The sequence below is a fragment of the Oryctolagus cuniculus genome, chromosome 16 (genome assembly GCF_964237555.1).
Source record: "Oryctolagus cuniculus chromosome 16, mOryCun1.1, whole genome shotgun sequence".
Lineage (NCBI taxonomy): Eukaryota > Metazoa > Chordata > Mammalia > Lagomorpha > Leporidae > Oryctolagus > Oryctolagus cuniculus.
In genome coordinates, this window is record NC_091447.1 from 28789920 (window position 1) to 28811989 (window position 22070).

General features: G+C 43.1%; 1 protein-coding gene across 6 annotated transcripts in view; it reads right to left on the reverse strand.

The window, feature by feature from the left end:
- Positions 1-3790: 3790 nt before the first annotated feature.
- The window catches only part of VPS41 (VPS41 subunit of HOPS complex), a 187422-nt gene continuing 169142 nt past the window's right edge, over positions 3791-22070 (reverse strand). For all 6 annotated transcript variants that reach the window (XM_008261661.4, XM_008261660.4, XM_070059752.1 and 3 more), the window contains 4 exons: positions 8641-8740; positions 8488-8532; positions 6163-6242; positions 3791-5593 (listed from right to left, as the gene is read on the reverse strand). In XM_008261661.4, coding sequence (XP_008259883.1) covers positions 5513-5593; positions 6163-6242; positions 8488-8532; positions 8641-8740 — 306 coding nt within the window. In that variant the 3' untranslated portion in view covers positions 3791-5512. The remainder of the gene's footprint in view (positions 5594-6162; positions 6243-8487; positions 8533-8640; positions 8741-22070) is intronic.

Below are 22070 nucleotides of genomic sequence, written 5' to 3' on the forward strand. Positions count from 1 at the left end.
TTAGAAGTTATGCACCATCAATTCTGCCATGTCCTATTGGCAGATCAACCCCTGTAGGGTGGGGATCGGGGGGCGACCATCGCAGACACAGACATTTATTAAGCATTTGCTATGTGGTAGTTACTCTTCCTGTGCCAGTGCTGGGTAAGCATTTTCCATGCATCATCTCACTTCATGCTGTCAACAACCTCCCAAGTAGGAGCTATCATCATCACTCCACTCTACATTTGAAGCAAGTTACCCTTAGAAATGTTACCAGAATTGTTGCTTAGTAAGTGATATAGCAGAGATTAAAACTTAGTTCTAACTTCAGAGCAGAATGCTCCTATTATCTTGTCCAGGGCCTCTCTTCATGTGCAGTATTAAGCAAGTGTCCTTTAACCCATACCCATACACATATTTTTTTGGAACATAATTGCAGAATTTTGTATTTTGTCCCAGTTACATTGTGCCAAACTCATTAAACATTACAAGGTAATTTCATCTTTTGATTGTATCATTTGTGATATCCTTTCACCCCTATTTGTGCCATTTACAAATCCTACTTGCACACAGAACATGATATAAACCAGTCATGAAGAACCCAGGGGATGCACACGTGTTTATGAAGTAGATATGCAATATGCTTTTAAGAACTGAAGGTTAAATATGTACTCCATGGCCACATGGTGTCAGTATGGATATGAGTGTGTAATTTGATGTAGCCGAGGTGGCCTACCCCTTTGATGTTCACATAAAATTGGCCAAGATCTTTATCCATTGTTCTTTGGGAAGCCCAGCTGATGAACTTTTCTGAAAATTCCGGAGTTTCTGTATCCTTGCCGTGGCCAGTGCTCTGAGCTCCTGTCCTATTCAACTCCAGCTCTGGCCTGCTGCCGCTGTTCACTTCTTTCTTCTCTTCAGGGCCTCCATGTTGAACACAGCACCCCAGTTTTCCATCAGAACTCCTTACAGATATTATTTTTACACCTACTTTACTGAACATTGGTGGGGGAAAGCATTTGGGAGTGAACCGGAGAATAGGAGCTCTCTCTTCCTCTCTACCTCTTAATAAAAATAAATAAAACATTAAAAAAATTAGTCAGTAGCTTGCTAGAGCCTTAGCTTTTGAGTGCCCCGAAGCAAAGTTTACACCAAAACTGACAAATGTAAGAGCCAGTTTCACTGGGCTGTTTCAACAGGATTCGGCATAGTGAGGAAGTAATTAAGACTAACTTGGATGACAAAACTCTAAATATTTCAGCACTAGAGTCATGGGGTACTTCTTCCAAAAATTTCACACAGGCAGAGGCGTGGCAGGCGCTTGGCATCAGAAGCAGCAGGTTAGTGCAAGGAATTATGACCCCCAGATAGAGTTGCAGACGTCTAAGATGTAGATGCTGGCAGGCTGGCGGGGATGACGTCACTACAGCCAACGCTGGCACAGACAGAAGTCAGTTGATGATCACATACCACATACCCGCTGACCCTGGCGCTCACTGAGAGCATCCTTACCACAGTCTCACATCCAAGAGGCAGAGTTGGAGGAGAGTGGGTGGGTGGGGCCTAAACCCACCAAGAAAAGCTGGATTTATCCAAGTTTACTGTGAACTTCATGCCCTTATGTAGAATTTGGAATCTTTTGTAGTCCTGGGTTGTTGGACCAAGATTATACTTGCTGCACGCACACCTGCCATGTAGTGTGATAAGGGCAGGTGGATCTCTGGGTAATATGAGGACAAGTAAGAGGTCTTATAGCCAGTCTGAGAAGGTCAAGGTCAGTGAGGAGTCACATCTGAGCAGAGTCGTGATGGATAAAGAACAGCAGTGGTTCAAAGGTAAAAGGAACCACAGTAAACTCCCTGTGGCGTTCAGGGAGGGATGATTCTAAGGCTTTGAAGTCAAATGCAATAAATAGGCTGCACAGGTCAAGCCAGAGAGCAAGGCTCTTCACACACGGGGCCTGGGGACTCCTGAGACAGGACAAGTGCAATGGCCCAAATAGGTTCTCATTCCAGAATCACCATCCATTCTGGGTGGATGTGTAGGAAACCTAGGGGAGTGCTCCTCCTGGAGACCCACTTCTTCTTACTGAGAATATCACATTGGTCATAACCATCCTGAAGCCTGCGCTGCATGAGACAAGTGGAAGGCTACTTTTTTCTTTGAAATTATATATTTAGCAAAAATTCCAGGAAGGGGAAATTAAAGTTAATTAGCAAAACTGTCCAAGATTATTAGCCTGAGTCACAATAGCAGAAACTACAAGTGACAGAATTTTTAGCATAGAGATATCTCCCACACATATATGTGTACACAGAGTATGTCTTACATGATGTTCCTGAGAAAGTAAAAGAAATAAATTATATTTTAATGTACACAGCATTAATATGAGGATCGGCAGAGCTTTGCGGTACAGGTTAAGCCACTGTATCCCTTATCAAAGTGCCAGTTTCAGTCCTGGCTGTTCCGCTTCTGAGCCAGCTCCCTGCTAATGAACCCTGGGAGGCAGCAGATGGTGGCACAAGTACTTGGGCCCCTGACACCCATGGGGGAAGCTCAGATGTAGCTCTGGGCTCCTGGTTTCAGCCTGGCTCACTCCATAGCTATTGCAGGCATTTGTGGAGTGAGCCAACAGATGCAAGATCATCTTTCTCTCGCTCTACCTTTCACACAGGTGAAAATGATAAACAGTAAAATAAAAACAAACAAGGACTGGCAAGGCAAGGTGGCCGCAGCCGAGGCTGTGATGGGTGTGTCCTGTGGGACGGCTTTGTAGGTGTTCTCGGAGGTTCTCCCTTTGCTTCTTCAGCCTCATCAATGGGCCTGTGAGCCACTTACTCCTTTATAATACACCCCTTTCTCTTCAAAGAATGGATTTTGCTTTCTAGATATTACTCGAAAAAGGTCGTGTAAGTACTTAGTACAAAAAGGACCAAGTATGCAGTGGGTAAGACCCGATACCGTGCAGGCTGTCTGCCTGGGCGAGTTCTGGCTGTAGCACTGACCAAGTGTCAGCCTTGGGCTTAACTTCATGTGCAGCAGTGACCTCTCAGGGGAAATGGTGGTGTTCACCATATGCCAGCGGATATATGCAAGGTGCTCCTCACAGTGCCTGAGGCACAGGGACTGCTCAAGAGATTTGTTTTTTATGATGTTAAAATGTGTGCTTTAACAGTAGCACAACCAAATTAAACAGTCATTAAGAACATCTTAAAAATTCTCAAGGATGAATATTTACCAGTATGTTTTTGGCTAAAAACAAAAGAACTGCTATGACAAAATAACTTTGAAATGGGTTGTTTCACAGAGAATAGCTTTCTTTAAAAACAGTGCAAAACAAACACCTTGCAACTATGTTTCCTCTTTTCCAACACAAGTGAATTAGGTTGGCTTTTTAACCAGTGTTTTGAAATTAGTCAAACATAAAAAAAGTTCACTGACTTAAGTTTGCCATATTTAAACAAAGAGCAAGAAAAAAATTTTAAAGGATTGTTTGTTCTTTAATAGAATTGTCTGATATGGTTAATTTAAAAAAATTCCAAAGAGCAAGCCTGGGTTCATAAACAATGAAATCTGTATTGTTCAGGAATTTTCCAATGTGTTATTTCTGAAACAGTGAAGGAATATATTTTAAGTTTTTTAAAAATGAAAAAATGGTTAATTATCATCTCTGTTTCTGTACTCAGAATTTTCTTCATGCCTGGAGATAATAGTGTAATTTACCTTTAAATCAAAATGATTTATGGAAATTATTAAATCCTATTAGTGGCTTTATAATCATTTTGGAAATAAACTTGCTCAAATCGTATGAAGTAATGATATAAGTTTAATAATTTAAGCTGAATAATTACACTAAATTGGTAATGTTGAAAACAAGATAGGCTTACTTGTAACATATTTTTGTGAGGCAAGGGTTTCATGTTTTTCAAAACATGTAAATTAGCGATGTAGCAGGAAGAATACCAGACTTGGAAAAAGAAAATGTAAGAAGGTGGAGGAGTACATTCAGTAACAGCAAAGATTCTTCCAATGCTAAATATTTATGACTAACAAACCTGTTGCTTGCTAGAGAATTTTAACCCCAAGCTAAAGAGATGTATCTGTTGTATGTTTGCTTTGAACTTAGTCCAGTGATTTTTTTAAGATCTTTTATTTATCTGAAGCTTAGAGTTACGGAGAGGGCGAGCCAGGACTTGAACTGGAACCTTTATGGGATGCTGGCATCACAGGCAGCAACTGAACCCTTTGTGCCCCAGTGCCAGCTCCAGTCCTGTGATTTCTGAAAGGGAGAGGGAGCCCTGATCTGAAATAGGCAGTCGTCTCTGCCATGACAACATTTCTACATACTGGGTTCTTCACCTGTGACCCGAGGATGTAGCATCTTCTTCCTGGGGAGGTCGTCAGGATCAAATGGATGTTAATGGGAGTGCTGGCGGTCTACAGGTGCTCAGGAATCAGGAGCATCCTGTCCTCCCTAAAAAGAAGGCAGAGAAAGCTGCACTCCCTCCTGCTTACGGGAGTAGGACGGCAGGAATAAGTGTATGTGTTTTTTTACACTTTTATGCAGGGATATCCCAAGACAGATGAGACCAGTGACTGTTACAGTCACCAGTCCGAGTTCTCTCTCTCTACTGTACCTTTTGTTCTATGGAGAGGCCCCATAGAGGGCAAAAGGAACCACGATCAGACCCAAGTGTTGGCATCAGACAGTCTCATTTTTCCTGAGAATCCCCCTCAGTTCGGATGGGGTTGATTCTTTCCTTCCCACCAGAAAACCCAACTATAACCACTCCGCCACCAAAGGGTTGAAGCCCTGTTCTATTCCATGTAAGGCGTTAGACTTCTTGATTGCAGTTGTTCAACCCAGTAGAAGTGAGTCCTTCACAATGAGAAGAGCCTACATTTATCCCACCAACAGACACTGAGTGCCAGCCAGGGCCAGTTACTCTGCTAGCTGTCAGGACACACAGAACACGTGGCTGGTACACATAAAGCCACAGGAGACCAGCCTGTTAATGCTACTCCCAGATGTCACTGGATGAATGACAGTGTCATGGTGATGTTTCATTACATGCTTCTTAAGATGTGAACCACAGTTGATGACATAGAAAGTAAGTCAAACTTGAAAGAGAGAATGCGGCTAGCAGAGTACATGGAGGCGACGTCTGAGCTGTGGGAAGAAGCTTGTGGGAGAACTGCAGCTGGAGATGTTTTCACATGGCCAGGACAGTGATCTGTAGACCACTCAATGGTTGAACGGCTTTATTCAGGTCGAAAAAATCTGCTTCTGACTCTTAGGCTTATGTATCAGTTACTCAGTAATAAGCCAGACAAATGACTACAGACCCAAGTGTTTCAGGGTATGGAAAAAGCCCTAACTTCTGCAAGACAGGCAAAGATGAGGAAACCATATTTGAGCTAACATGAACATGAACAAAGCTCTCCACTACTGGTATCAACAAATAATTCTGTTTTTGCAAAAACAGTCTTAAAAAGAGTCATGAGGAGGGGACTGACAAGCAGAATTGTGCTACTTTTTCATCTCTAAAATTGCACTTCCTGGTCCACGGTTCTTAGCGCTGCAGATGTTACAGTACTGTGCAGGAGAATTCTAAAAATGAAATTAAAAAAAGAACAGGTTAATAAAAAAGCTCTACTCTCGAATAGAAATATTATTGCAGTGTTAGAGGGCGAAGGGGATGCAATGACATGTCACTCCTTTTTCTGGACATTACTTCTGGTTCATGTAGGAACAGTCTAGACCAGATGTTATTCCGTGAGTCAAAGCATACCTTGGTGTATGTGGGGGATTTGTTCTAGAGCCTTCTAACAAGATCCCAGGATACTCAAGTCTCCTATATAAAATAGTGGTGTATTTCCATATAACCTACCTGCAGCTTCCTATACACTTTAAATCATTATTAATAGAATACCTAGTCCATAATGTAATTTTCATGTAAACAGTTGTTAATAGAGTATTATTTAGGCAATAACAAGAAAAAGTCTGCACATGTTCAGTACAGATGTAATTTTCTTCCAAATAGTTTTGAGTGGTGGTTGAATCCATGGACACAGATGGTTGTGTACTAGTGGAGCCATAAGGATGACGGTTATAGTTTTGAGTATACTCTGATTGTTTCGGTTTTTCTTGAGTTGTCATTTGCCAAGCTGTCAACTCACCATGCTAGGCACGGGCAGGCACTCCTTGTGGAACATGTGCCGGCAGTGGAAGACCACCACGCTGAAGGGCTTTGCTGCATCTGGGGGCAGGGAGGGGGGAGGAGAAAGGAGAACTCAGTGCCATCAGCAGGTCAGGCATAATCATGACACTGTGTGATTCACAGCTTTCTTACTTGGTACCTCCTATCTGAGCAATGATTTGAGTCCTGACTGCTCTGCTTCCAATCTAGCTTCCTGCTAGTGCACCTGGGAAAGCAGCAGGGGGTGATTCAAGTGCTTAGGCCCCTGCCACCCGTGTGAGAGACTTGTCTAGATTTCCAGGCTCCTGGCTTCAGTCTGGCCTAGCCCTTGCTGTTGTGGGCATTTGGGGAGTGAATCAGCAGATGGGAGCTCTCCTCCTTTGTCTCCTCTTCTCTGCCTTTCCAATAAGTAAAACAAATCTTAAAAAAAAAAAAAAAAAGCCTTCCTACATTTGCCAAGACCATGCATTGAAAAAAAAATGTATACACACACATTTTTTTCATTTAAGAGACACAGCTGGAGTTTCCATCTTCTGGTTCACACCCCAAATGCCCACAATAGCCAGGGCTGGGCCAGGCCAAAACCAGGAACCAGGAACCAGGAACTCAATCCCAGTCTCCAGTGTGTGAGAGGACCCAAGCACTTGAGCCATTATCTGCTGCCACCTGGGGTGTACTTGTAGGGAACTAGAATTGGGCGCAGACACTATTAATGGCCTGGGAAAAGCAGTGGAAGAGGGCCCAAGTGTTTGGGCCCCTGCTACCCATGTGGGAGACCTAGAAGAAGCTCCTAGCTTCTGGTTTTGTCCTGGCTCACTGCTGGCCATTGTGGGCATCTGGGGAGTGAACCAGTAGATGGAAGGTCTGTTTCTATCTCTCTTTGTAACTCTTTCAAATAAATAAGTACATTTTAAAGAATTGGGAGCAGTCAGGGCTTAAACCCAGGCAGTTTGATGTGGGATATGGTATCCCAACTGGTTTCCTTAGCACTAGCCAAATGTTTACCCCATGACCTTGCATTTAATTCATTCCTGCTTGGGCATGTCCCACCATTGGTTCCTGCTGTGTGTGGGCAGCTTATTTCTGGGAAGAGCCAGTACCCTTAGCAGATGAAATTGGTCAGTTGATTTAACGGCAGTGGGATACATGTGATCACTTTCTATTAAAACACTGTGAAAGCTCACTTGCTGGGTGAACATTGTGACACAGTGGTTAAGACGCTGCTTTGGATGCCTGCATCCCATACTGGAGTGCCTGAATGCCTGAGATCAAGTGCCATGTTCACTTCCAGTCCAGCTTCCTGCTTATGCATACCCCGAGGGGCAGCAGGGAATAACTGAATAACCTGGTTCCCTGCCACACATGTGTGACACCTGGAGAGAGTTCCTGGCTCCTGGCTTTGGTCTGGCACAGCCCTGCCTGTCATGGGCATTTGGGGTATGAACCTCTCTGTCTCTTTGCCTTTCAGATAAATAAAAAAGGGAAACTCACTTCTTTCCCTGCACCACTGCAGTTTTTAACAGAAGGTCTTAAAAACCCAAACCCATTACCTGTAGACAAAAGCCTAAGTGGAAGCACTTCCCCTGCCCTACCATACAACCTGTTCCTATGATGCATATGCACGCCACCATTTTGGGATGTCTCTATACTGAACTTACGTGCATTTCCTTTTCTCATGTCATAATGATCCCTAAGTAAAAGGACACAGTATCTACCAAGAATCATAAGTAAACAAATGCTCATGTCTTGTAAAGGGTTACAGAGTTTCAATTAGATGGCAACTGTTAGGCTTTTGTGAGATGTGAGATGATTTGGATGCCCAGAACCACGCAGCAGAGGAAGAGGTTTAGGCACCTACACAGTGCTTCCCAGCATACACGTGTGCTTACCCAGTGTGCAGTTTAAACGGGCTGCTGCTCAGTTTTTGCTTGGTTTTCTTTTATGTGAGAACTGTAGTTTTCAAAGAATGCCCCCTAAGCCAGGAGTGTCACCATCCCCCGGGAAATGGTTAGAAATGCAGGTCAGCAGTCCCCATCCTGGATCTTTGCCATCAGAAACCCAGGGTGAGGCCTGCAATGTGCATCTTAAGGAGCTTGCCAGGTGATGCTGACTTGCCCTAGGCCTTGAGAACCACAGATCTCAAGAATGGCAGCACCAGCATTTACCGAGGGAGGGACGTGGGACTACGCTAGATGATTCTGAAAGCTGTGGCAGTCCACAAATAGTAATCAGCTACTCAAAAATCCCAATTCCATCCATCAGTGATGTGTGTCTGAGACTATTTTCCCCTTCCCGCCCGTCTTACCTGATGGCAGAATAGGGGAAAGGCACGATTCGCAGATATTCTCCTCTGCAAGACAAACGCACACATTTTGCATTATGCACTGCTTCCACCTGCTCTGCCTGTTCTGAAAGCAGGGCACACCGGAGTTCACGGGATTATTTCAGCTTTACCCACCATCAACCAGAACACCTTTCATTTGAGTTCGGTGCATTTTCTTCAGCAAGGACAAAGAGTCAGCTACGAGAATCTTCTTGCAGCCTTCTCGAAGCAGAATCTAGTGCACACATTTAAAAAGAAAGGCCATCTTAAGTAGACTCAAATGCTGGGGGGTGGACCGTGGGGTGCGTTTAATTGGAGATTCAGAAAGGTGGTGTGAAATACTGCACCTACTGCTTCTCCTGCCCGCAGTACCCTCTTCCCTCCGACCACTGCCAGACTGACCTTCGCAGTCACGATGCAGTCATCATGCCCTGTGGTTTTTTTCTTGCAACCCCACACAGTGCCTGCTGTAGCATTGTAAAATCAACCACAAGTTCTAGAGTCTGGCAAAGAAGGCCCTACATGAACTAACCCCGTTGCTGCTATCTAGGGAGGATTTCCTCATGTAGACTCTCTAGCAGGTTGGTCACATCACGTCCTCTTCATTCCAACCTTCAGATCTTTGCTGAGGATGCAAAACCTGCTATTCCAGATCATTCGTTTGTTTCATAAACCCACTGACTTCCCAAATGCATCCTGGGTCGCTGTGATGTCTAAGGCAAAACCAAACAGATGTGATGTCCATTCGATGTCTCCTCTCGGCTGCAACTTGCTTTACATTCTCTTCTAAACCCAAACCACTTAGCGTAGTGCTGTGAATGTGGCATGTGCACGTGTGCAGTGGTAAATAACCACCTTAGCCCTCCAGTATGGGGACCTGGGCGGCTGACAAGTGAAAAATGACCATAAACAGCAACATTCTGTCACAAGGCCCATGCTCCCATTCCTTATCCCAGTAATGCACCCTTTGCTGCTTTATGCATTTTTCTTGTTGCTCTGTGGGCTTTCTATTATTTGCTCCTCCCCGCCTGGAGGATGCTGAGAGGAGCACAGCACTTCAGCAGCCCAGGAACATGCGGCCGAGGATGAGGCCATTTCAGTTGGTACCAGACTCATATTTATTTCAGCACCAGGGCTACGACAAGTCCAAACTGCCCACCTTCTTTTAGGCAGGGGGCACAGAAGGGAGAGGCGATATCTTCACCTGATAGACACTCTGGGCCACAGAATGAGCTTCTACCCTTTGTTGGGTTTTCTTAGGTAGTACTGGTGTACTGGCTGAGTATGCCTTATCTCTTCAGGCTTTGAAACATTTGCATGTACACAATGAGTTACCTTGGAAAACGTCTCAAGTCTAAAGCAGAATGTATGTCTACTTTACCTACATCTCACACACGTGGCCAAGATCTGTAATGCATCTCTATTCTGACCGTGACTCATCACATGAGGTCAGGTGTGGAATTTTCCATTTGTCGTGTCATCTTAGTGCTCAAAAGATTTTGGATTTCAGATTTTGAGATTAGGGATGCTCCATCCATATAGGAAACTGGGAGGGAGGACATGCGAGGTGTGGTAAAGTCAGAACTCACGGAACTCAAGGCCTAAAGGACTGAGACACCTTGGAGCTATGCCAGTGGCTTTCCTCTTCAGGAGCAGTGTGTCACATCACATGTAGCAATGTGCAATTTTATGTCCCTCACGTGAAGACCCGGCTGCCTCACCACGGTGCAGCCCTGTGGTTGTGCAGCACGTGTCTTCCAGTGGCTCTGGGGCATGGCAGGTGTTTCTATTGGGGTACACCTTGACTGCTCTCAACTCTAAAGCGACAGGGGCACTTTGGTCTCACAGGTTCCCAATTCCTATCATCAGGGAAGGGGAGTAGGGAGCAGCCAACAATGGTGTCTCACGCCCAGTCTCCTACAGCAGCACCCGTTCCTCTCAGATCCCAAAGAGCACGGGCTCCGAGTCAGCCAGATGCCTTTCCCTGGTAATGGTACACAGGCAGATGTGTAGGAAAACAGATCTGATGTCCAGTATATACCTATCCCTTCTGCTAATGAATGGAACATCAAATGATTTTAACGTCCCTACACTGAGAAACTGCCAGTGTAGTTTTTATCCTTTAAACATGGAGTCTTAAATTCATTTTAAAAAGACATTAAACTTGTAGCAGGCACCATTAAGGTATACAAGAAGAGGTGAAAAATAACAAGACAGACATCTAAGAAATACTGATGTCAGAAAACTAAGGAAATGTATAAGCAAACATGTAAAGCTGCTTAGCCTGCAAAACAAGGGAACAAAGAAACCTTAAGAAAAATGGAGTCCGTCACAACACCACAGGTGAAACATTTCAAAAAGGACTGGCTCTGACCCTTCGTGGGTGTTTGATGCCCACTGCATGAATAATCCAGGAGGGAGGGCAGAGCCAGCAGTCTAGACAGAGGCCACTATGTCTGCAAACTAAAAAGGAAAAAAGCAAACCCTGCAAACCAAGATGGAACCATCTCCACCGTAGGGCTGCATTTTTCTAAATAGGTGCCATCCATCTACCTGCGCAAAGTATGTTCTAGGAAAAATGTGAGCAAGCAGAGGCAGCCAGCCAGGCGGAGAGAAAGCATCCACTGCTCACTGTGTCACTTTCTACTTCAGCTGACCAAAATCCAAGCTCCAAATCAGAAAAACAGGAAAACGGTGTAAGCTGCCTTTGCATGATGCAAGGCAGGTCTTTCGAAAAGTGAGCTGCTATCTGTAGAAAGGAGTTGTTTATCCTGTAGCATCTCTAATAATTTGAAGACAAGGGTGTGAAAAAGGCTTGTGCAAGATTATCCTGTGATGTCATAGAGGCACTGTTTTCAGTAGCAGACATGACAAGATATCAGGTGGACTATGATTTCCCAGGAGCCACATCAGTGACTCATGAGAAACGTGCTGTTGATGACACTAATTTCACCCTCAGAAGTTCATATTTGGTACTTCCCACAGATGCCTTTATTAGACACAGATGGTTCAAAGTCAGACACTGTAGGATATGGCGTAAGTAGGTCATCTTCGCACTCATGATTTCTGTCTACTTTCGTCTTCCAAGGTGAGCTTCCCAGCTGGGGGCTGTCACCTTCCACCCGTCCCCAGATTTGATGTTCTTTTACCCTCGAGGCACACACACACTATTCCGGTAGCCAGGTTTTCAAAGACCAGAATGGTATCAAATCCACTGCTGCTCTCATTCAGTACTCTAATTACTTTATGCCATATTTTCTAAAATATGAATTTTTAAAAAATAGAATAATAAATTTCTAAGTTCCTACTATCTAGATACAAATCTATTAATACTTAGCCATGTGAGTCAGCTCTTATTCCAGAACATGAAAGTATTTCACAGGTGACGCTTGCACACCCCAGCTCCTCCTACGTCCTTACAAGTACAACTCCAACCCTATTTAGTGTGTGCCCACCTCAAATCTATCACTGGCTGCTATAACATGGATCCTGGGAAACTGTCCCTTCCAAATCAAAAAGAAAACTTCATTAGGAAAAGTCCCTTTGCTCTCCCACATCTTCCTGCTTGAAATGTAGATGTGAAGCCTAGACAGAGAGCATCTACTTTGTGACCAAGAGGTAGCAACTTGGGTACATTCTCCTGTTGAAGGACATTTACGGCTGTTTCCAGGTTAAGCTATTAAGGATGTAGTTAAGGGCCGGCGCCATGGCTCACTTGGCTAATCCTCCGCCTGCAGTGCTGGCACCCCAGGTTCTAGTCCTAGTTGGGGCGCCGGGTACTAGTCCTGGTTGTTCCTCTTCCAGTCCAGCTCTCTGCTGTTGCCTGGGAGGGCAGTGGAGGAAGGCCCAAGTGCTTGGGCCCCTGTACCCACATGGGAGACCGGGATGAAGTACCCGGCTCCTGGCTTCGGATAGGCACAGCGCTGGCCGTAGCAGCCATTAGGGGAGTAAACCAACAGAAGGAAGACTTTTCTCTCTGTCTCTCTCTCACTGTCTGTAACTCTCTCTCTCACTGCCTGGCCAAAAAAAAAAAAGGATGTAGTTAAAAATGACATTCTTGAACAGACCTTTGGATGGACCTGCTTTTCATCTCTTACATAAACATACCTAAAGGTGAAAATTCCAGGTCAGGGAGTAAGTATATGGTTCATTTCCTGAGTAACTGTCAAAGAGTTCTCTAAACTGGTTTATTCCATTTTAATCTATCCTCCTTATTCTGCTTAGACAAGTCTTAGTCTTTCATATTTTATATAGACCCTGGGACCAATTTATGAATTTCCATGACAGATTGTTTTGGCATTTTGATTAGAATTTTTTATTCAACATATAGCTTATTTTAGAGAGAACAGAAAATATATGATATTAATGTACTTTTAACAAATAAATGGCCAAATTCAATTTATTGATTTTCTGCTAAAAAACAAAGGTGCAATCATACTTTCCTCATCCTGTCTTTGCATAATGCTGGCGTTAAGGTTGTCCCAGCACCCAAGGAGGAGTTCACGATTGTTTCCACTCTTTTCTCTGGCAAACTCACGTAACACAGAGATGCACACTTTTTAAAAGACTTGATACACTTGTCTTGAAATGTGTCTATCGAATAGTGCTTCTGCTGCGGTAATATGCTCTGACTACTAATTGAGCTTCTTTGAGTGAATGATGGTAATTTGTATTTTCCTAAAAAACTTTGAGTTTTCAAAAATTGATATAAACTCATATCCTTTACTTATTTTAGGTGCTGAAAACTTAAATCGGTCTGCACGGTCTGTCTTTTCTGTGTTTATTCTGGTTGTGTTTCCGTATCTTTTTCTCAGAATTCATGGAAGTTGCAAACACATTCTGTGATATTTTCAGAGTATTTGTCGACCACAGAAGCTTACATGTATGCGGTTTTAAGAAGCACATCTTTCTCCCCTACAAAACTGTTTCTTGTTGAGCAAAGTATGCCTACTGGCCTTTCTCAGATGAACTCAGCAAAAAAAAAAAAAAAAAAACAAAAAACAAAAAACAAAAAAAACAAAAACAAAAACAAAAAACTCTTGTCAGTTTCCTCCTCTTTCACTATTCTTTATGGTGGACAGCCTCGGATATCACTTTCAGAAATTAAAATCAGTTTGAAGCATCTTGTTATCCATGAAATGTCTCCACATAATACATAAGACAGTACTACTATTCTTTGCTTTGTAATCTATATTTCTTATTAGAATTTCATGGGGATAAGCCACAGTCATTTCCTCAGTTTCATAACATTAATTTTCATCTCAAAAATATCTGTAGGCATTGCTTAGACAGCACAATATTATCTTTCAGAGATTCATTTTTATTATGGGACTCTCCTGGTTTTTTTTTTTTTTTCAAAATTACACAAATCTGTGGGGTTAACTTCTTCCCACATCCTCTTCAACCATTCTTCTTTTCTTAAAATTACATTGCTTCCTTCTGTAGTTCTGTTTGTCTGAATTTTACAATTTATTAGTATGATTTTATTCTTTCCTCTTCATTTTTAAGACAACCAGGTACAGCTTCTATAATCAGTTTGTTGCATGCACAGTTTGTGCTATTGTAAATTTAAATAGGGACATGCTGGAAACCAACTTGACTTTAGATTTGCACTGTAGTTTCCCTCTTATTTCTCTGCAGTTCGTCACCATTGATAATAAAACCTCAACCACAAGCAAAACGCCAGACTCTGAGACATTTTATAAAGCAGTAAAAGAACTGTACGTCAGCAAAGTTATTACGGTTCATTAGAAACAGCTGCCGTGGGAAAAATATCATCAAAAATTGCCGAGTTTCTGGAATTTTTATTTTAAGATTCTTTGAACATTGAACTTTTTGCTGACATCATCTTGTTCATGCTTAAGTGCTTAGCATTAGAATTGCAAATGACAAACGGCTACCTGGTTTTATAAGCCCCAATATGATACAAGGCTGGACCAAGAAATGTTCCCCTCGTGTAGTCCTTCCTTCAAGCCACGGTGCTATGGGACTTGATTCTATTTGAAAAAGCTTTGCTTTTGATGGAGTTACTATCAGAGATGATGAGCTGCAGAGAAATAAGAAGGAAAAGATAGGAAGATTCCCTGGTCTTGTGTTGAGTTCAAACAGTCTTACAAACACAATGGTATGTAATGTTATAAAGCTTCTATATACCAATTAAAAAGAAGCTACAGCTGTTTGTCATAGGTACCTGTCATCTAAAGGCTGTCATGAGACTACTCTGAAAGAATTTGAAAGGAAAAAAAAAATCTAATGTGGTCTTAAAAGTTTATTTCATGGATTTATAAATTTGAAAGTCATCTCTTACAAGAAAATTAAGAGCTTATATATCATGAGTCACAAAGAAACTCATGTGGGCTCAAAAAAGGAAAATGAGAAAGAAGTCACTATCTTGTCTTAATTCATTTGTTCATAGATATCAAAGTACAGAAATATAGGAAACAACAAAGAAGTAACAGTCACTGTGCAGATGCGAATAATGCGGAAGTAACTTTGGAAGGCAAGCAGTTGTCTGGAGTCAGTTTGTGTGTGTGGAGATTAACGAGGAGAGTGTTACAGCTGTTTCTTTATCCCAGAAACACTCATTCAGGTCAGGAGCTGCTTGGGAAGGGGCAAGTGTTGCTCATCTGCAGCTCAGTGAGACCAGATGTGAGGGCCTGTTCCACTGAACACACCGTCTGACACCCGAGACACTCAAATAGGCAAATAAACGTGTTTGTAAGCCGTCAAACACATGGTATTTTAAAGACAACTGCACCTGGAGAGATCAAGAACTTCTACAGAAACTCCACTGAGGAGATGGCCGTCAGGGTCTGAGCGGGGTGGTCCTGGTGCCCAGCCCCAGCCACGGTTAAATCTCAGAAGCTGCTAGGAAGAGGACTAGAAACAGAAGGGAGCCAAGGAATGAACTTCTTGTCACTTTATTCATCTCTGTGTGCAGATCACTTTTTTTTTTTCTTTTTTTCTTTTTTTTAATTTAAGAGACAGAAGTCAGAGCAAGCCATTCAAGAGAGAAATGAGAGAAATGTCTGCGGCCGCCAGGGCTGGGCCAGGCCAAAGCCAGGGGCTGCGAACTCAATCCAAGCCTCCCATGTAAGTAGCAAGAAGCCATTACTCCTGGAGTCCGAGCTGGAGCTGGGAATCAATCCCAGTACTTCAATATGAAATGTAGCTATAAATGTCATTTGAAAAAAAAAAATGTTTAAAAGGTAGAGAAGACAGAGTGAGATCGTCCATCTGCTGGTTCACTCCCCAGATTGCTGCAACAGCTAGGGCTGGGTTACACTGAAGCCAGAAGCCTAGAGCTCCATCCAGGTCCCCCACCTGGGTGGCAGAGGCCTGAGTACTTGGGCCAACTTCTGCTTTCCCAGGCATATTAGCAGGGAGCTAGATGGGAAGTATAGCCAGCTGGGACTTGAACTGGCACTACGTTACAGGATGCTGGCATTGTAAGGGGTGGTTTAACCTACCCCTAAATGTTACTTTTTCAGGCAAAAGAAGGAACTATGCGGAAAAAAAAATCTTAACAACATATCCCCAGAAATCTAGGCAACTTTTTTATAGAATCTAGAATCAGTATTGTGGTTTACATTAAAATATTAACAGTAAATATATAGCTATATTAAATATATAAAAATGACTCTAATAGGAACTCAGAGACACGATACCTTAGAACTGACATTGCTGGGTGCCAGTTCATAGGCTAATGCCAGACAGATGTGTAAGATGTATCAGGTGGTTTAAGGACCTGTTCCTCCCCAAGAGGTCCTCATCCAGCACATCTGGGCTGGTCCCTGAAACTCTGTAATTTAAAAAGGAATTCAGATAATTCTTGTGTGTCACTAGGCTTGGCAAACAGCAACTGAATTTAATGGAAGAACTGAGATCCAGAAAGTGGAATTACCTTCCCAGAGACCTCATGGGCTTGTTAAAAACAGAGCCAGGGCTGGAGTCCAGGCTGCAGCATCGTGTCTGCTGCTCCTTAAAGCACAGCAGGCTGATTGTTTGGCGTGCGAGCCCTGGACGTTTCCCTGGTGGAAACAGTGAAGGCATCTGCGGACACCAATGGGACATCTGGAGCAGCACTATACACACAGTTCATTTTCCCCGGAAAACATAACATAAAAGCAGCACCGCAAAGCACACACAAAGCACTAAACAGGCCTGACTAGACTTAGAAAGGGGGATGAGTACCCTGACCATGACCCTGGAAGCATGAGCACCAAAGAAAGTCTTACAAAGAGAGGTATAAAAATAAAAACACAGCCACAATCGCTATATTTAACTACAAAGAATGGCAAATCTCCTCCAGCCAAGCTTCCATCCCAAGAAAAAGGAGAGAACAGAGCGAATGCTCCTTTCCTCGTGAGGTGGCGGCGACTTTTTCCCCCCTGAGCAGGGATTCCACATTGGCACCATTTTTGAAGGCTGAAGGAAAAGAGAAAGTTGGGCAATACCTCTCTCAGGCTGGCAGCTGGGTAGGGAATTATTTATCCATGAAAAAGTTTCACAACCCTCTTCTTGGTTATACATGCAGGCAGAATAAAACATAAAACAGTAATGAAAAGCATAAACTATGGAAGAAAAAATAAAACCTCCAAATCATGGAGGCAGGGCAGCACAGTCGGAGTGGAAGGATCTGCATTCCCGGCTCCACTGCACTGACTTGGGCTGCTCGTTTAGGATCTCATAGCGTCAGCTTTCTCATCTGCAATGCGGGCTCGTGGTGAGGACATGTTAACACACATGGGAGACTGTCAAGTATAAATGGAGGCACCCATTTGGCCTGGTGGCTAGGACTGGTTGGGATGCCAAGCATCCCATGTCAGAGTGCCTGGATTTGATATCTGAGGCTTCTCCTGATTCCAGATGCCTGCTAATGCAGACCCTGGGAGGTGGCAGTGACAGCTCAGACACCTGGGCGGCTGCCACTTACAGAGGACACCCAGCTGGAGTTCTCAGCTCCAGGCTGCCATCTCAGCAGGGGGCCATCGTGGCCATTTCAAGCGTGAACCAGAGGATGGGAATATGTGCTTTCTGTCTGCCTTGCAAATAAATAAATAAAAATGTAAAAGGATAAGTAGATCCAAATGCAATGGTCAATCAACAAAACAGAACAAGTCTGGAGGAGCTCATTGCTGTGTCCATCTGTTAAGGGTCAAGCCTCAGTTTCCAGTGATTCCTGAAATCCTGTAAGCAGGAGACCCAAAGCAAGGCACCAGAGCCCTGTTTGTCTTCCAAATCTTGCTCTAGACAGAAATGGAGAGAATCCTAGTAAGGCAGGTGCTGGCCTAAAGGCAGTTCAGCTTACATCACTGCTTCACCTGCAGCTAACCTTATGAATTTCTGTATCTCCTGCAGCACCTAAACTGACGGTTTACTCCAGCTGCAGCCTTTCCTTGTCATTCTGGGGGAAAACAGAGGTTCAAAGATCTGCATGACTTGTTCAGGATCACATGCTCATTTACATGCGCCTCAGGCTCACCTCCGGGACCCGGGGGCTTAGCCTGTGCTGCCTTTTTAGGAGCGAGTTAAACATGCTTATTTTATTTTCTCCAGAGTTGTTACCAACAATGAAAAAGTGAGAATCTATCTTAATCAGCATACTTCTAGGGTGTACTTGTGGTTGTAAGAGCTAATGTAGCGGTGGGTATGAGGAACAGAGGTTGAAGACGGTGCCTGGGATGCCTGCGTCTCATATCAGAGTCCGTCAGCTTCCTTTGCAATTCCAGTAAAGCACAGCCTGGGAGGCAGCAGCGAGGGCTCAAGTAGTTGGGTCCCTGCCACCCCTGTGGGAGATCTGAATTGTGTTCCAGGCTTCTGGTTGTGGCATGGCCCAGCCCCAGCTGTCATAGCACTTGGGATGTGAACCAGTGGATGGAAGGTTGCTGTCTGCATTTCAAATAAATAAAAATACCTTAAAGTATATATTTATGGAGAGGGAAACAGATAAACACACACTGAGACTGCAAGTGTACAAAAGTCGCTGTGGGTGAGAAGGTAGATTTAGTCAAGAGAACCTGGCTGGGTTCAAACCCAAGTCACCACCTGCCCAAACTGGCAAATCATTTATCTATTTGAGAATCAGTCTTCTCATCTATAAAATGGGGATGATAGTTCCTACTGAACTGCTATAAAGATGGATTATTTATGAAGTGAGACAATCAATAGAAAAGTGTTTTAAGAGCAAAGATGCTAAAATTCTTAAGGAAAAAATAATAATGGAAATGGTAAATAATGCTAAGTGTATCAATAAAATGTTTAACAAATAGAATGTATAAGTATTAAAAATATAAATAAATTACAGCATTAAATAATTTGGAAATTGGTCAGTTTATACTGAGGACTGAAAAATTAACACTATCTTATTTTGGAAGCAATTTATGTCAAAACAAATGGTATCTGTCCTTGAAATCAGGCCTAGAGACATTTTATGTTTCTAAGGACACAGGACACTTTTAAACTTTGTTGAGTAATTAAGCTACTGTTTGAATATTTGGGGCCCGTGTGTTACTGTTCTGCTCCTGAAAGTCTTAGGTTAATGATACCAAGAGGGTGGGAACCTAATCCAATTATGTGTTTGGAAACGGGGCCTTTGAGAGATGGTTAGTTTGACAGGGTCAAGCCCCATGGTTAAATTCTGGAGGCTTTACAGAACACCACATGACACAGATAGAAACATGCATGCTCCTGCCGTGTGGTGCCCTGTGCTGTCACCACAGGCTGGATCCATGGACCCAACTGATCTTGGGCCTGTGGTTCTCCAGAACCACCAGCCAAATTAAACTTCTTTCCTTCATAAAGTTAGTCACCACATGTATTTTGTTGCAATGAAAAGTTGACAAATTGTAACAAGCTCTAAAACCATTAATAAAACAAACATTGATAGTATAGTTGATACATCAATTTTTTAACTTCAGTTATGTCATAGGTATCATGCTAAATAATGCTAAACTTCAGTGAGAGGTTACATTTTAGAAAACATGACTATAAAGCTGAGTTCATGTTTTTTTCCCACAGCCTTACCCTCTCTCTTTCCAGTTAACAATTGGCTAATAAATGACCTTCCAAAACATTTTCAGTGCCCAAAGAAGTTTTAAAACTGTATCATAAATAGACTGCTCTATTGTAAACTCCCCTTAGAGATTTCTAGTGTATACTAGTAAGAAGTATAGCTGCCTAGAAGACCTGGGGCAGCATTTTTTTGTTTAACAAATGGTTCTTAAAATCCACTGGAATCAATATGCCATCCCACACAGAGTAGGCTTCAAATTCTTGGAAATTCATGGACTTGCAAAATTTTCCCCAAATTTTGAGGATTACTGGAGTTGTCAATTTTTTATTTCACTAAATGAGACCATATGAAAATCAACTACAGTTTTACGATCCAAGTAAAACTAAAAACAATCAAAACCATGGACGCAAAACTCTTGAAACTGCAAGGGGCTCTATAGATTGGTTTATTTTCATAGCGATCCCTAATAGGTTGCCTAAAGAAACAAAATAAATGGCTATTAATGAAAAAGAACTGTCTTGCCCAAAAACAGAAATCTAAACTCTCCATTGGTTAGGTAGGAAGTACCCCCAGAGACTCTCTGAGACCTGTCCCAGTAGGCCATCTTCTCTTGGACTCTTCCAACAAGAGAACTGTGCTTCAGTGCGGCCTACAGGTGTGGCAGTTTCCATGCTGCTGCACCTGCCCTCTGGGCACCACCCTCTCCTGGGAGAAGCCAGTCCTTGGCAACCACAGCTCTCAGGGCTCACTGACAAACAATTCTGAGCCTCCTTAACACATCACCCAGCTGCACACTTCCATGTTGTGAGGGAAAGCTCTCTGTGTATCTTAAAATACAATTCAGATGATAAAAATATTGATTTAGCAGCTGTTTTGGTGGGTGGTTTCTATGTTAGGCATTCATTTTGCATCTAATAGTAATTTTATTTTTATTTCCAGTTGACTCAGACCTATGCAAATGTATTCATTAAAAATGAATGGGCAGTGAGACCACAGTGGTGTCCATAAGCCTGGTTCTCTGGAATAAGAGCCTAGTACGGGGATTTATTAGGTGATTCTGGAAGCATGTGGAGCCTGGGAGAAAAGGCAGGCAGTTTTCATCCCAGAGGCCGAACGTCTGCACTGGGGCTGAAGGACAGAGGGATACGTATTTCATTGCTTCTCTTGAGGAAGAGTTGTTCAGAGACAACTAAATGACTTATTTGCAAATGTGGATCTGAAGCTTCAAGCACATCCTGGCTTACCCAGGGGTAGTCAGGGCCAATGAAGTATAGGTCATTATCAAGCTCATTTGGAGGTTTACAAAAAAGACTATTTTCTCCCAAGCCCAAATGTAAGTATGGGAATTATCAACTTTCCTACCTGAATTATCTTTCCACATTTCTAGGGCACTGCACAAAATGCAAGCTCCTAACATCAGTGTTCCTCACCTATCAACCCATTCCCAAATTTTTACTTCCTTCTGGCCTTTCTCATTCTCACTCCTGTAACCACTCTGCTGAGTCACCTACAACCTTCCAAGCCCAAGTGGAAGTGAAGACCTGCAATATCGTTAGGATTTTAGCAGAATAGGGCCTCTACTTCTGTGGCTTAACTGAATACCAGTTTCTCTCCTAGGAAGCCAATTACCCACATGCTCTCTTGAGTGAAGGCTCTTTGAACTCTCATATATGCACCTATAGGAAAAATCTCTATTTCTTTAAAGTTGTGTTACCCACTCACGCCACAGTCTAGGAGGACTGCAAAGTTAACAGTCCCGCTCAGTGACAATGCTGGAGCCTGGCTTGTGAGGCCCCCATCTTCCTCCTATTCCTCAAAGTCCATTTGGATGAATCAGCAAAGGCTGTGGCCTCAGCTCCTTAGCCAGTTTGACTCCAGTGACCTTTACCTTCAGCCTGCCTTTTGAAAATGGTCACACTGCTGCACTTGGGAAATGTTCATGGCACTGTAACCCATTCCTGGCCAAACCTTCCTCTGCATCTCCTGCATCAGTTCTGGATGCCAGGGAGCATCTCTCGACTTCTCTTTCTCACTCTGCCTCTGACGGAAAGCTGTCACCCTGACAGCCAGCGGCCCTCTCCTTTGTTCCGTTCACAGTGTCCTATGCATTCTTATTGCACTGCTCCTTTTCTTGCAACCTGACCTTTTGGCTTCACTTTTTTTTTTTTTTTCATGGAACTTACTTTTTTTTCTTTTTATTTAAAGATTTATTTATTTGAGATTCAGAGTTACAGAGAGACAGAGAGAGTTATCTTCCATCCTCCAGTTCACTCCCTAGATGGCCAAAAACAGCCACGTTGGGCCAGGCCAAAGCCAGGAACCAGGAGTTTTATCCAGGTCTCCCACATGGGTGGCAGGGGCCTAAACACTTCCTAGGCCATTATCAGGGATCTGGATGGGAAGGATCAAACAGATGGCAGCTTTACCTGCTACTCTACAATGCTGGCCCCAGAACTTACTTCTTAAGGGAGAGGACAAATAAGATAAAGATATGCAATTTCTAGTGTGCTAAAAGGTCATCATGCCACAAAGAAAAGAAAACTTGGTAAGA